The 14,594-nt window shown below is 30.3% G+C and overlaps 1 protein-coding gene across 2 annotated transcripts; it reads right to left on the bottom strand.

Moving 5' to 3' along the window:
* Positions 1–473: 473 nt before the first annotated feature.
* Positions 474–13,652, bottom strand: LOC143066653 (visual system homeobox 2-like). 2 transcript variants are annotated; one of them, XM_076239504.1, is made up of 5 exons: positions 13,064–13,652; positions 10,343–10,436; positions 7,391–7,514; positions 1,631–1,811; positions 474–909 (listed from the first exon to the last, which is right to left on the bottom strand). In XM_076239504.1, exons 1-5 carry the CDS (start codon positions 13,470–13,472, stop codon positions 605–607), a joined length of 1,113 nt encoding a protein of 370 aa, XP_076095619.1. In that variant the 5' UTR covers positions 13,473–13,652; the 3' UTR covers positions 474–604. The 2 variants fall into 2 exon arrangements, with proteins under 2 accessions (XP_076095619.1, XP_076095620.1); XM_076239505.1 differs by having other exon boundaries at positions 474–897.
* Between the last annotated feature and the right edge of the window lie 942 nt (positions 13,653–14,594).

Raw genomic sequence — 14,594 nt, 5'->3', positions numbered from 1 at the left:
TATGTCTTTGGTTTGTGGCATTTAATTGCTGTTTTATTGGCGAATACCTAATATGTATCATGAAGTTTCTTATAATTCGATAAATACTGCATTTTATGTCAGTTAAAAAAAAAGTAGAAAAACATAAATCATTTTACAACCATAGCTAGATTGAATATTACATTGTTCTTTGTGCAATCCTTTTCTCTCGATTTTAATTGTTCTAAATTAAACATGTTTGTTGTGTTCAGACGACAATAAAAGTTTTACCAACACTTTTGAAAACTAGCAATAAATGTGCATCGACTGAATCATATTTCTAATTATCATAAATTTTAGCATGTATGCCAATTTTCGCCAGCACACACAAATTTTCACACTGCCTAGATCCTTCCCTGCTTAGCTTTGAATATGCTAAAGGTGGAATGAATATATATATACTTAAAAACTTATTAATTAGCGTTTGACATCAATGTTTAAAAAATACAAATTAATATTGCAAATGATATTTAATGGTCATGTATATAGCAATATAATCAAACAATAATATTTATAATATAGATATAATGAGAATAATAAAAAAACACATTAAAACAAAATATAACAATAAATGTATGACACATATTTATTCAACATCAATCTCGTCTTGTGAACTTTCACCCAATGAATCCTTCCCAGGTTCCTCGAATCTGCTTTGGTATGTACCATAGTGTTCATGTTCATTAACAGATTTCGTGTCCTCGTGTTCAGATTGGTCACAGTTAAATTTGGCACTATGTTCAAAAGCTTTGGCTCGTAACGTCGCGATACTTTCCGAACGCATTTCGTCTTTGTCTTTAGTACTCTTGCCATCATCAGATGATTGTTCATCGACGTCTTTAAAGGTCTTGGCTGCTTCAATGGACTTCTTGTGCATACCTGAGGACAAATCTGAATGTAAGTGTTCAGAGTACTTTAGTTATATGATATATACACACTTGTGACATGTCTTCGCTTCATTGTTGCTCTACTGAGTTTAAAGTCTGTGTCATTGTTTTATATTTGTTTCAGTTGCCTTGTTGAGCTTCCTCATACACGAAACATCATTTCAAAGTATTGGAGACCACGCAATATGCTTTGACTTACATATCTATCTATTGTCTCACTATTTCGTTTGCTTTCAACGAGTGGGTCTCGAGGGTATCTAAACAGTTTCTTTAAGAAAGCATATGTGCACTGAATTTGGGAACAGTTAGTGCACATAGGTCATGGATTAGTGTGTGTTTTATTGGTAGTTACACTATAATATGTGTATACATGTGAGTATGGTTGTTTTGTTTGTTTGTTTTTTATGTTGTTCTGTTTTGCACGACGTAAAATAAAATATAAAACGTCAGTTCCATTGTTTGTTCATCTATATAGTATAATAAATATTTACTTGTAAAAAAAAAATGAAATGTGTGATGTTTAGCATGTCGTTCTTTAATATATTCAAAATCATAGGCTATAGTGATTACCTAAAACGTTTAATGGTATTCACTTGATATGTCAGTGATCCTTTATACGAACTTTTGATTGAATGTTATTTTTGATATTTTTGTATATTTAATTGCCTTTAAAATGTACAATGCAGAGACATATGCAAGTTAAAAAAAACTTGAAATAAACTCACTTAATAACCATGGTGCACATGAATCCATCACTCCACGTTCAGCACTTTTAATAATGGTTTCAGGAAGCGGAAGTGAATGCCTAACCATGGCTCCATAAAGCCCATACTCTGCCATGATACTGCTTCTTCCCCAAGTTTTCTCTGTTTTTCTCCATTTAGCTCTTCTATTTTGGAACCAAACCTAAATAAGAAACAACAATTTTAAATAACTTCACATTTATTTTATTTCTAAAAAAACTCAGGCTTATATAAAGGTAAAATATATAGCTCATTCTATTTCTAAAATGAAAAGGAAATAAAGAAGAATATAAATAACCTAACTGGTACGTAACATGGCTATAAGATTATACGTCTGAATCCTTTAGGGCATGGCTGTAAAGTTACAATTTGGGCATGTGCAAGAGTTGCTCAAAATATACCTGAACAATTTGTCGCTGGACTTTTATGGTCCATATCAAGAAACAATAAGTGTTTGCTTGATAACGTCTAGTAAAAGTACAAAGCAGGGCATATTCAAAAGATGTCCGGGTTATTACTATATTATTAGCCACTAAACGTTTAAAATCCACCAAGACACGAGAAGGGTTTATCTCACAACGTCATGTCCAGTATAGAAATGCAAAACAGGACATATTCAAAAGGTGTCCGGAATATACATGTAGTATTTGCCACTGGGCGTTTGAAATATGTTCTAAAAGGACATGTGTTTCCCTTATAACGTAAAGTGGTAATACAGTGAAAACATTATTGATTTGATGAGTGATTTGGGATAGAGAAAACTACGTGAGGCATTTGTTGAAAAAAAAATATTATTGTCAATTTATGTCAAAAAATAGTGTTTAATTCATATGTACAACAACAAAAAAGCACTCTTCAACTATCAGTATATATATACAGAGATAAATATAATGTGTTTTTGTTTCTTTATAATTCATAAAAACTGGTGCTATATAGACAAGTAAGATACTGACTGTCTAGTAGCTGCATCATAATACAAGACACTGGTCCTAAATCATGCAACAATTATCGGAAGCGTTTAAAAAAAAAACACTAACAAACAAATGTGCGCAAAATCAACGTTTTTACAACCCTATAAAATAATAAAAAGGAACTTTTAATTCTTTTAACTACATTTTTGTTTTTTAATCATGAAATTGAGAGTCATATCAATCTTTTTGTTTTTGCAATGCATCATTTACATACATGCAGTCATAACTGTACTTTATACCGAAATAAAATACGATATTGGAGTGTTCGCGATTGATACTGGCCAATCAGAATCATGGATCCTTATAAAACATATTATATGTAATGAATTATATACAGGAACCACTTTAAAATATGAGTTATTAAACATGCGAAATAAGAAAAATAGAATACAGTAGTGCTAAAATGCACTTTGATGTTGAATATTTGAAATAATTGTAAACGTTTAATGTCATCAGAGATTTTGATGTAGCTTAGATATTCATCGTTCTTCTTTTGAAAAAAAAATATAGACGAAGGGGTTGCATAAAATATTTCAATTTCGTTTATTTATTTATTCAAATATATTTTAATTTAAAGAAGAATCAATTATAAAAAAAAAAAAACCATTTCAATCGATTTGAAAATAAAGACTAACCATCATTTTTCAAATCCCGTCCGCTAAAATTTTTATACTAATCTTGCATATTTTTATGCAATAAAATTCGTTGAATTATCTCATTAGTTAGCTACAGTTCACATCAATTTAGTTATAATTTTCCGCTGGTTGGCTTATTATCGTAAAAGAGTTTTAAATATCCGCAGTGCCGGTCTAATCCATATAGAAAATATAGTTCCTTTGTTAATATTCAATAAAACAACAAAATGAGTCTAACTGATTTAAGGCAGTTGACCGGATTCGTGAGAAGAAAGAATTTATCTGAAATACAATGATGCATTGACAATATAATTAGAGGAAAATGCATTACATCGCTAATATCCCGTTTTCCAATTGGAAACCTATTAATTGATGTGCAAACACGTGCTTGTTCGCGGTAGAACGTGTCTAACGGGGTTGTCAGATTCAGTAGGTGGTATTTATCTGATCTTACACTCTATACAAGGCAAACTTGAAATATCTGATGAAACAAGTCTATTAAATACAATATTGACAACCAAAATATTTCGAAATTTATTGCAAATCTCCAATAAAAGTTTTATGATCTTATATTCGTATGAATTTAATTTACATTTTAGATATCATAGATATGGAATGATTTTATGTTTAACTGTTATGTATTGTGGTAAGGGATGTTTACATGTAGAAATTGGATTTTCTAAATCGCATTATTCGTGAAAATTTATCTGTGCATGCCATACATTTGCCATTTTTTCAACTTGTGTACTACAATCCGATTAACATTAAACCGTTGAATGATTAAACTCATGATTTTATATTCGCCAGTAAAGAGCAGTTGGTTATCTTATGATTTTTGTTGTTGGGTTACTGCAACATTGACGTATAAATCATGTCTCCTTTTTTCATAAACATAACAATTGTATCAATGATTGGAGAAAGAAAAAAAATCAAAATTTAAATTGGCATAAAAATAATGTCTTTTAAAAGTGCTTTCATAATAAAAAATGAATCACTAAATAAATATAAATGAAGTTGATGCGACAAGCGATTACGGTATACTCCAACGAGACAGCAATCTTACAATTCAACAAATCCGGAAGAATACGGTCATCAAAATTAGACATCCATTTAAATATTAAACCGAGGCTATCAAATTTCTACCATCAAAACAAAATTCCAAATATGACATCATAAAAGCCGAATTACAATCACTGAAGAGGCTCCTTACATGGACAATATTTGTACCCCTACATGTTTTATCTACACGAAATGAAAACAAAACTCAATAAATTTTGAAGAGCTTTTCTTGATTACCTTCTTCAAGTACGCCCAAACCTAAGCATTTGAAGGTTAAGGCTAAATGACCTAAGGAGACCTATATATCGTTATTTTATCGTAAATCAAAATACGATACTGTCGGAAATAAATCAATATATAAATTCATGAATGAAGTAAAAGCAGAACTTATTTTTTTTTATCGACAACAACTTCAAAATATGAGATATGTCATATTTATTGCACTATGAGACTTTTTATTCAAAATATATGAGAAAAAAAATGAAAACAACATGTTATAAATTCATGCGTACGAATCGCTTATCTGATAATGAACCTGAATGAGCCGTTCCATAATGACGTACTGTTGTTACTTGTCAGTAGGTCAAAAAGATTTGCATTTTTTTACGTAGATCTAGATGTTCAATGCCGACTTCTCAATTGATATAACATTTAGTCTAAATGTGTTCTATAACTTGTGTAAATAATCTTTAAATTAAGAAAGGTTTTTTAATGTTCTATAACAACACGGTGCTATTCCTCTGTATAAAGTCAAAAACTTTATAAATTTTACATTTGAGGACCAGGATGCCTATATAATTATGTGGAAACCGGAAGAACGGTATGACAAAAATAAACATAACTTTCATTAGCTTTGTCTGAGGGATTTTGGACCTCAGTTTCTTAATTATTTTCTAAATTAACCAACACAGTTTTATAATATATAGAATAAATAGGTTACACTATCCCATTATAATCCATTACATCAAAAGCTACAGATAAAATGTGACAAACTAAACTAATTAAATCTAAGTTAGCAATACAGAGAGAATGGTACAAACTGTTCGAACTGAACAAAACCTAATAGGGTGTAACAAGGAAACGGTCACGCTTTAATAAACACAACAGCAAGATGTTAATGTACGCTATTCTCATTGTGCTTTAATGAAGAGTACGAGACCGGTTTGAACTATTAAGATAAAATCTAAAACCCGGACAATGATCGACCTAGCATTCGGAAGACAGCAGTGTAGCTATACCAGTTAATAAATACGATACATTGTTTCCAATTTCCAAACCGGATCTAACACCAATGAAAAGCAATATGGCTACCTTGCCGCGTGGTGATCACTGCAATTAGCTTTTAATTGAATATGGTCACGACAGATGAGATTGGAGTGCTATAACAAATCTATTAATTGGAATCACATAATTGTTAAAAGATTCATTGGAGAATACAGCTAATCTATTAGATAAATTGAAAATTCTAGACATCATTGCACTCGTTGGGTTTCAAATATTCTGCTTAGCAAAATACAATTTGACAAATTCGTCTCCAGGGGTGTTTATTTCGACCTTAGAAAAGATAATAGTTCTAACGTGATATTCTTTATTCTGTTTGAACGACTATTAATTATCCTGTACAATGTTATTGGACGCACTTGTAAATGAAATGTCCATGTTGTCGATGGGTTTTCTTCTTCAATGACAGATAAAAGCTAATAAATGGAGGGAAAATATATGCATGTTTTACAGATATATAGAATAAAGATACATCACCGAAAAAAGAAACCAAATTGCTTTATTCAGCTTATTTAAGTTAACATTCATTATATTGCGCAAATTTATAGAATTTATAATTCCGTATCTTCTACAACTATACAAATTATGATTTTATCAAATGAATGCTAACTTAAAATCTACGTGCATTTAAAACTAGGTTGATCATTTGGATACATTTTATAACCACACATATGATAAATTTTAGCCAAATCTATTCGAAAATATTATACAGTATTTTCTCCTAAAATCACCATTAAAACAGATTAACTACTTAACCTCACTATGGATATACTTATGCTCTCTCTAAATTAAAAAATGCCCGGCCTTTTAATTTTTAGAATATACATCACAATAAACTTAATTATTTTTTGGTTGTGGTCGAATGTTCATTTGTCCTAAATGGTCTCCAAAATTGTATACTATTCAGCACGACAGAAGATCCTCTTCTGTATGCTCGATTTATGGGTAAAACCACTGGTTGTCATGAACAAGAACTTAGGTATATATATATATTTCACTTTTGAGATGAGTCACATCGTGTATGCTTGCATTGGCCTCCTATCGCTAACTATACGCTGACAAAAAGTTATAAGAAAGAAAAAAATGCATTTTTGTTAAAAATGAGGCGATGTGGCATGGTCACAATGAGACAGCTATCCACCGGAGTTAAAATGAAGAGGTACATACATGTATATATAGTAAGCAATTAAAGGCGACCATACGGCCTTCATCAATGAGAAAAAAAAAACCTTAACGTATGGTCGACTATAAAATGCTCCAACATGAAAAAATGAATCAATTCAAACAAGTAAACTAAACGGCCTAATGCATAATAAAATCATTTACAAAAAAACATTTACAGAAATAAACAAATGACAAGCAATGCACTATACAGGCTTCTGACTTGGTAAAATGTCATCGCTTTCAGAAATAACTTGTCACACTTGGGCACTCATTTACGAATATTCCCTCAACTGCTGTATTTTAAATGGTACATGTAGTTAATCATGGTACATAAGATATATCATAGAAACAATAAAATACCGTTTCCCTGTCTAAAAAGCATGGATAAAAACTGCTCTTTATGTCTTCATTCGGAGATTGAAAAATGATCTGTCCAAGTTTGGCCAGACTCATTAAAAAGTCCAACAAAAAACCGCATGTACACAAAAAAATATATCAATGCAAATAATCCCAATCAAACCTTCTTTACATTATTCTTATACTTTTTCCGTAATCTCTGAGTCAAGCTATATTGCAGAAAAACATACTAAAAGAGTATAACGCATGAGCTTGACAAAAAAATGTACACAAACCTGAATTCTATCCTCGGGGAGACTTGTTTTGAGTGCTAGGACCTCACGTGCGTACACATCCGGGTAGTGGGCCTCTTTGAAAGCTTTTTCAAGTTCTTCAAGTTGATAACTTGTAAAAATTGTTCTATAGAAATAAAACAAGTTAATGTTACAATTTTATTATTAGAAAGTAAATGATAATTCATTTGAAATTACTATATATGTGCATTCGTTACATGTATAATTGTGTTTTGACGTCGATGACATGACCTAAAATTAAACTTATTAATCGACATTTTCTGTTACAAATTTCGATAACTTTGACAAGTTAATCTATTTATTGCATGGATTAACAAAATAATATGTTCATCATTTTATTGAGAAGCACATACAGACGGTTATTTTGTCATTGAAAAATCATTCCAAAGAAAAAAAATCATCACTCAAGTTTCATGTAATTTGTCTTAACAACTTATACAGCCATTTTGAACACCAAAAAGTATAAACCTTAATTGTTAATTTGCTAAACATTCTTTCTGTGTCATTTGGTCTATTGTGGAAATCTGTCTCATTGGTGATCATACCACATCTTCTTTTTTATATTTGAAATTCTTTAAGGCAAATATATAGTATACAATGTAGATTGTATGGAAAGCACTTGGAAAAGTTACAACAAGAAAGATAACTCTCTCATCTTAATTTTAATTTCTTTTTAACTCAAAGACTCAGGACATGCATACACGTGTATGTTGATATATACATGTTTTATTAATAATTTAAAATGATATGCAATTATAAAAATTGAGATACGTTTCAAAAAGGGAGAATAGATACAAACGAGGCTGTCTACAAATATATACATTTAAGTTGAAAAAAATTGGTATACCAATTTTCAAAGATAAAAGACAAAGAGATATATCGCAGTCAGCGACAAACGACATAGAAATCATGATATGGTGCAACTATAAAAACCAAGGGTGGACTCCTGGGATTCGGAAGGGTAAGCATTTCTAGCTAGTATATGATACCCGTCGTGACCTACGAGATACATGCAGAGAAAATATAAAAGCAAACGCTTAAATATAAGTTAAAGAAAGAAAATGTGATCCTATCGAAGAAGAAATGAAGGACAATTTATATATTTTTTCCATTTAACAAAGGCTGAAATCATAAATAATCCCTAATTTGTCTTCTTGTCTTAATTTAGTTTCAAAGCTAAGAGCATTATATCAAAATTATTGTTAACTAAATTTCATTCCCGAGAGATTTTCATAGCTACAAATCATAGCTTCCCGAACAAAAACAAAACCGCGAAACTGAATTATCGCGATAATTCTGGTTTTGCATTTAAAGTATAGGGGGGAAATGATTATCGCAATAATAGAATGCCGCGAAATTATATTTCTTTAAAGTAACTAAAAGTACACCTAAACCAGACTATGGACTGTGATAATAAAACAGTTTCACAAAAAACAAGTTTGATGGAGCGTGCTTTGTAATACAAATGATATACACAAAATAAGTAATCCTAACTAATTAAAACAACATCCTGTAAAGTTATAAAAGAAAGAGTATTTTCGTGTAAGCTAAGCCTTTGAATGATACGTGAATAATGTACTTTATTCTGCTATGGCGGAAAGTTTCGAATTATACCAATTGATAAAGGTTACTCGGAAAATTAGCTAAAATTAGACAATTTATCAATCGAAATTAATAAACGAATCAAGCAGACAACGCAACAATTAGAAAAAATGTCATCCCATTGTTTGTTAGGGACCGGGAACAATCGTAGCATTTACCGTGCTAATCTGTTAATGCTTCTCTATTGTATTAACAATGTGTAAAATGCAAACGAATGCCTCCCTGGGTATACTTCAATTATGGCTGTCATTATCATATCGCACGTCAAATCCACAGAACAACAATATACAACTGACTTGACAATAATTAGGTTATTATACCAGGACGGCAATTCTGGTTTTATATTTCACAAGTTTTCATGGCATAAGCATAGACACGCGACGGTTCTGTGTTATACAGCTAAAGGAATGAACATAATATTTATTAAATTGTATTTTAAACTAGCCGTATTTATTGATTCTAGGTAGAGAATGATATCCTACAAAATTACCTTAACAAATTATTATCTTCTCAATTTTAACTAATTAGAAATTGTCATGATACGACTATAAGAGAACAATGATAAAACCTCGTTTATAAAATTTACAAATGTTAGGGAAAATTCCAATACTTTTGAAAAGGTATGGATCTAACAATGGTGATTTATGTGAGCATCTGGTTCTATATTAAGCTATTTAAGGGAGAATTGGATATTCCACATTCCTTAAAAGAATCATCAAATTTCACAGGACAACACGTAAAAAGTATTTCTGGAAATTATATATGATAAACTGCCTCATATTGCATTGTATTAAAAATTGAAACATCCCATAAACTTCTCAAAATAAAACTATAATATATAGATGCTTATGTAAATTTCAAGACCTAATCCCATAAAAGTTTTACATCACTGTTTAGTTAACAGCACGTATAAACGACGCACTCATTAAAATTACGGTCCGGATTGGAGTTTGGGACGTGCCATCACAGATTTATACTGATAAGTACATAACTTGGCACTCAGTGAAGTTTTGCAGCTAGTAGCAGATACACTTAAGATTGGATATAAAAATAGTAAACCTACGCGATGCTTTTTTGAAAACGTCTTCAGTCACCTAATTTATTGCCGTTACAGAGGCAAAATCTAAGGATGGCGATTTAAACAGATTTCATAATTTTATCCAAAGTAGAGCAGAGTACAGTTTCAGAATTTGATGTACTAAGATGTACAAACCAATTGTCTAAATGATGTACTAAGATAATACAAAACAATTGTCTAAAGGAAAATTTATGAAATTGTCTACTAGACATAGATATTGTTTTATATTGTCAGAATTATAAAATTACACAGACCTATGTCGTCGCTTCTTCTTCTTTTTCTTCCCTCCAACCGTCGTTCCATCTAGACTGTCAACACTTCCTTTATCTCCAATACTATGTTCTAAATCTAAAAATAAAAAAAAAGATATTAAATAATTTTATGATCCGTAAAAGTAAAGTTAAACAAAAATAAAATAATTAAAAATGCGTCAAATTGAGAGATTCAACTTTGAATATATTTTTATTTTATTCTTTGTCCATGAAAGTATTAATTTATTTTCAAAACACGACCACCATGCATATAGTTATATAGTCTGTTGAAATATTAAGTTAGTAATTTTCGTGCAACAGATGCCCATTTAGACATTGCATGTCTCTTCAGTGATACTAGAACCACAATAATTTTTGAAAGTTATTAACCTGACACAAACGTCGAAGAGCTGATGAAAAAAAGGACAAAAAAGACAAACTCGGACAAGGAATCCGAGCTATGCTTAAAATATAACAGTGTGTTTGTCTACTTTATGATATTTTTCGTCATCTGTATATTTGTATAGTTTAATTGCGACCAATTTTATCAGAGAACTGACTGTATATAATTTAATCACTAAATCGAAATTTGTTTCTGGTATATAAACTTGAGATCTTATACTGTAGAAAAAGTACATGCAATCAATTACACGGACTATGTTTCTGGTATATGAACTGAAGGTCTTACTGTAGAAAAAGCACATGTGTCAAATGCGTTGTCTTTAATCAGAGACATATAAATTATATTATATGTCTCTGCAAGGATTTGGTCTCTGCTTTAATATATAATTTATAATTCAATGTTGCACACTTTGTTCCGTTTTAAACTTTCGTCTATTCTGCGATTATGATATTTCATATCTTTTATTTTTCAATTATAGTAAGACTTAATAAATTTTGAGAATAATAATGGTACAAAATGTTTTAAATCTGTCGGCAATTAAAATTATATAAATGAAAAATTTAATATAGGTTTTATTTTCACGTGATAATTCAAAGAACAGGCTAGAAATATAGTTCAAAAATTCCCACCACAAATAGATATGTAAAAAACGAATTTGTGAAGTCTTATGTTTTTGATTTTTTTTCTTTAAATCAACTTATGTATAATACGCAAGAATCGAAGTAAAAACTTGTAAAAGTATATATTGTGTCTTCAAAATTCAAAGTAACATATTTATCGAAGCGAAAACAAACGAAATTACAAATATCATAATAATTAAGAATTATATCTTAAATAATTTCCTATTAGACGTTATACAATATGACTAATTTCAAAAGTTTTAAAAGTTTTTTCTTCTGAATGATTTCATTGTTAGTAAATTCTGGATTATTCCCGTAGGAAAAACCACAACTTTGTCATCTACAAAATTAAATGTTATCTTTTCACGTGCAAGATGATAATTTTGAAAGCGTTTCCTGAGTTTACCCGCGAGTAGAAAACAATCTAGTCCTCTGTGCGTTTGAAGTGTATATAATGTGACACTCGAGGACAAACACCGGTGAATCCCGGAGATCCAGCACGTGCTTACCTGTTTTAAATTAATTGAACAGGTAACCGTAATATCCGAGAAATATGAATAATAATTTTATTGCTACATCTTTTGTCAATCAGCCAAATGGAATAACTAGCGATAATAAAAAGTTAAATTAGCAAATTAATATTTGATAATGAGTAATATGAAGATATTTAATACCTGAATACACTTTGAAGCCCTGCAGGGATTGCCATTCTAGAAATTATCTTTTTGCAGGTATAAACATTACGAATGCTTTTGAAATTAGTTCATTTTTTTTATGATAGCATTAATACAAAATGAAAACTGTTGATAATTTAATTAAACGTATTTTATATGTATATTATCAGAAATATAGATCGCTCAAACTGGTACCATCGAAATGGCTTCAGGTTAAGGTTGGCATCCAGTGATCTTATCTCGGACAACAGGCTTTTAGAAAATTGCCATCGTTACTATTAATCTTGGTTTGGCTAATGAATGTTTATTTGTTATAAGGATGAACCCCAGTAAACATAGGCAGCGATGTGTCAATTGTTAAGCCTATTATTTCAGAAACCGTTAGCATTATCAAAATGACAAGCAGTGAAGATTTCGCTGAAATATACAAAAATCAGTATATTTCCGCGTGAAATAAATTACTATGTAAATGTCACTAATAAATAAAAATCATAAAATAGAAATTAGCTTTCAGATTTACGGTGTATTGATGAAACAATTGTTTTTTCGTAAAATTAAATTACTATTAAATCATTATTATTTTTTCCATGGGTCGTTTATAGCATTGATTTAGCGTATTTATTCACAAAGCAAACAAAAAAGAAAGAAAAGAAAGAAATACAAATATATATAATTTTTAATTTAAATATTACATTTGAAAATACAACTGTTGTATATTTAAGCACTCAAAAATAAATATAAAACCGAACTACATTGTATCTCCAATGCAATAGTGGAGCATACACTATTTTTTGTATTGGTTTACGATAATTAAGGTATATAAATAAACAAAAAGTGTCTTTTACTTACTTTCTTTTATTAAATTTCATTCTTTTATATTTTTTCCATTAAAAATATATAGTTTAAAAAGAAACAGAAATATGACAAAGTCGTTTTTTACAATGAGTATATTTTATTGTGCTTGTACAAAACACAATTGCAATTTTAAATTATTTATTTACAATAAAATATTGAAATTTTTACTTACTTGATTTAATATCGCCTTTTGGTAAACCTTGACCAGCTCCAATGCCGAATACAGTTTGTGCAGAGCTATTTAGAGCATTTATAAATGTCGATCGCCAACTGGAATAAGGGAGGCTAGCAGCAGATTCCTTAAGCCCCGGACTCCCTAAAGGTGCCAGGGACGTAGCCAAATACGCAGAAGGAGAAATCAAAGCGTCACTGTGAGTTGTCCTGACTTTTTCTTCATCCTCACTCCGAAGTCCTAAAAGTTCTTGTATAGCGAATGAATTTCTAGAATGTGAAAATGATCGGTCTGAGTTTTCGGCAGTGTGTAGATTATGTGAAGCAAAATTGGTCGAGAATCCTAAAGAACTAGCGGCTGTCATCCCGAGCGCGGCAGCATAGCTTGGATGATGGGCAAAATTCATCATTTTCTCAAAGTCTATATATAGTATTTTAAATATATTTATATGCTTTTTAAAACTCTATTTTTCTTGGTTTTTGTACAAGAAAAATTAGAAAAAATGAAACTTATAAGCGGCTGAGTCTCCGTTCTCTCAAATTACAATAATAAAACAATTAATCCATTTGCAGTATTTTAGAAATCTATAATAAACAGATTCAGAAAACATTAATTTATTAGCTTATATCTTTATGCATATAACTATTTAACGCCCATTCTAATTGAATATCAATACAAATAGCTGTCAATCTATTGTAATAACCAATACAATATCGGGACGGATTAGCTGATACGTTGAAATTGACTTCCCGCAGTAATGAGATGTCTTGCGGCGTTCAGCGAGCTCGCGATACTAGACTTTGAGTAGCTTTCAATAGATTTTTTATCAATTTGTAATTTTACCATATTTTCAATTTTTGTTCTAAAGGAATACAATGGACGAACGTGATGCTCAGGAGAATAGAAAATCAAGTCCACTTAACTTTGTCTTCCCGGGGAGGTTAGGCTTTAAACTGTGGCAGCAAGAAAAACAATTTGTTGATTACTTCTTAACTAACTAATTTAGCATAACGTCTGACTGCTTGTTAAGAAAACATCTTTTGCCATTTTAGATTTTAAGAGTTTTGACAATAAAGTTCATGGTACAGGACGAGACGCGTTTCTAACTTTGATCTTGCTATTATAAGTCATTATAAACTACAGATGGTGTATAAAACGACCAAAAGTACCACTCATAGTTTTAAGACCTCAGTTTTAAGGTTTGAGGCTTCTCCAAGAAAAAAATAAATGCAATTCACTCTAATAGTTTAGAGATAACTCCATTGTGATAACTTATTTACGATAGAATAATAAGAAAAACGAATAAGATTTTTAATTTATAAAAATAAGGATCAAAGATTAAGAAATTTGTTTTATTACGTAAAACCACAAATGGAATTCAAAATAGTTTAAGTCTAACTTACTAAGTAACTATACTGTAGTTAGTGATAATTATGGACTAAGAGATAGCTATTGTTTATTTTTCTGAAACAATCCTGTAAACATTTATTAAAACAGAACAAAGTAACTTAACTTCTTTCTCATTAAACAA

This window comes from Mytilus galloprovincialis, chromosome 3, assembly GCF_965363235.1.
Source record: "Mytilus galloprovincialis chromosome 3, xbMytGall1.hap1.1, whole genome shotgun sequence".
Lineage (NCBI taxonomy): Eukaryota > Metazoa > Mollusca > Bivalvia > Mytilida > Mytilidae > Mytilus > Mytilus galloprovincialis.
This window is presented reverse-complemented; position numbering and strand designations above follow the sequence as displayed.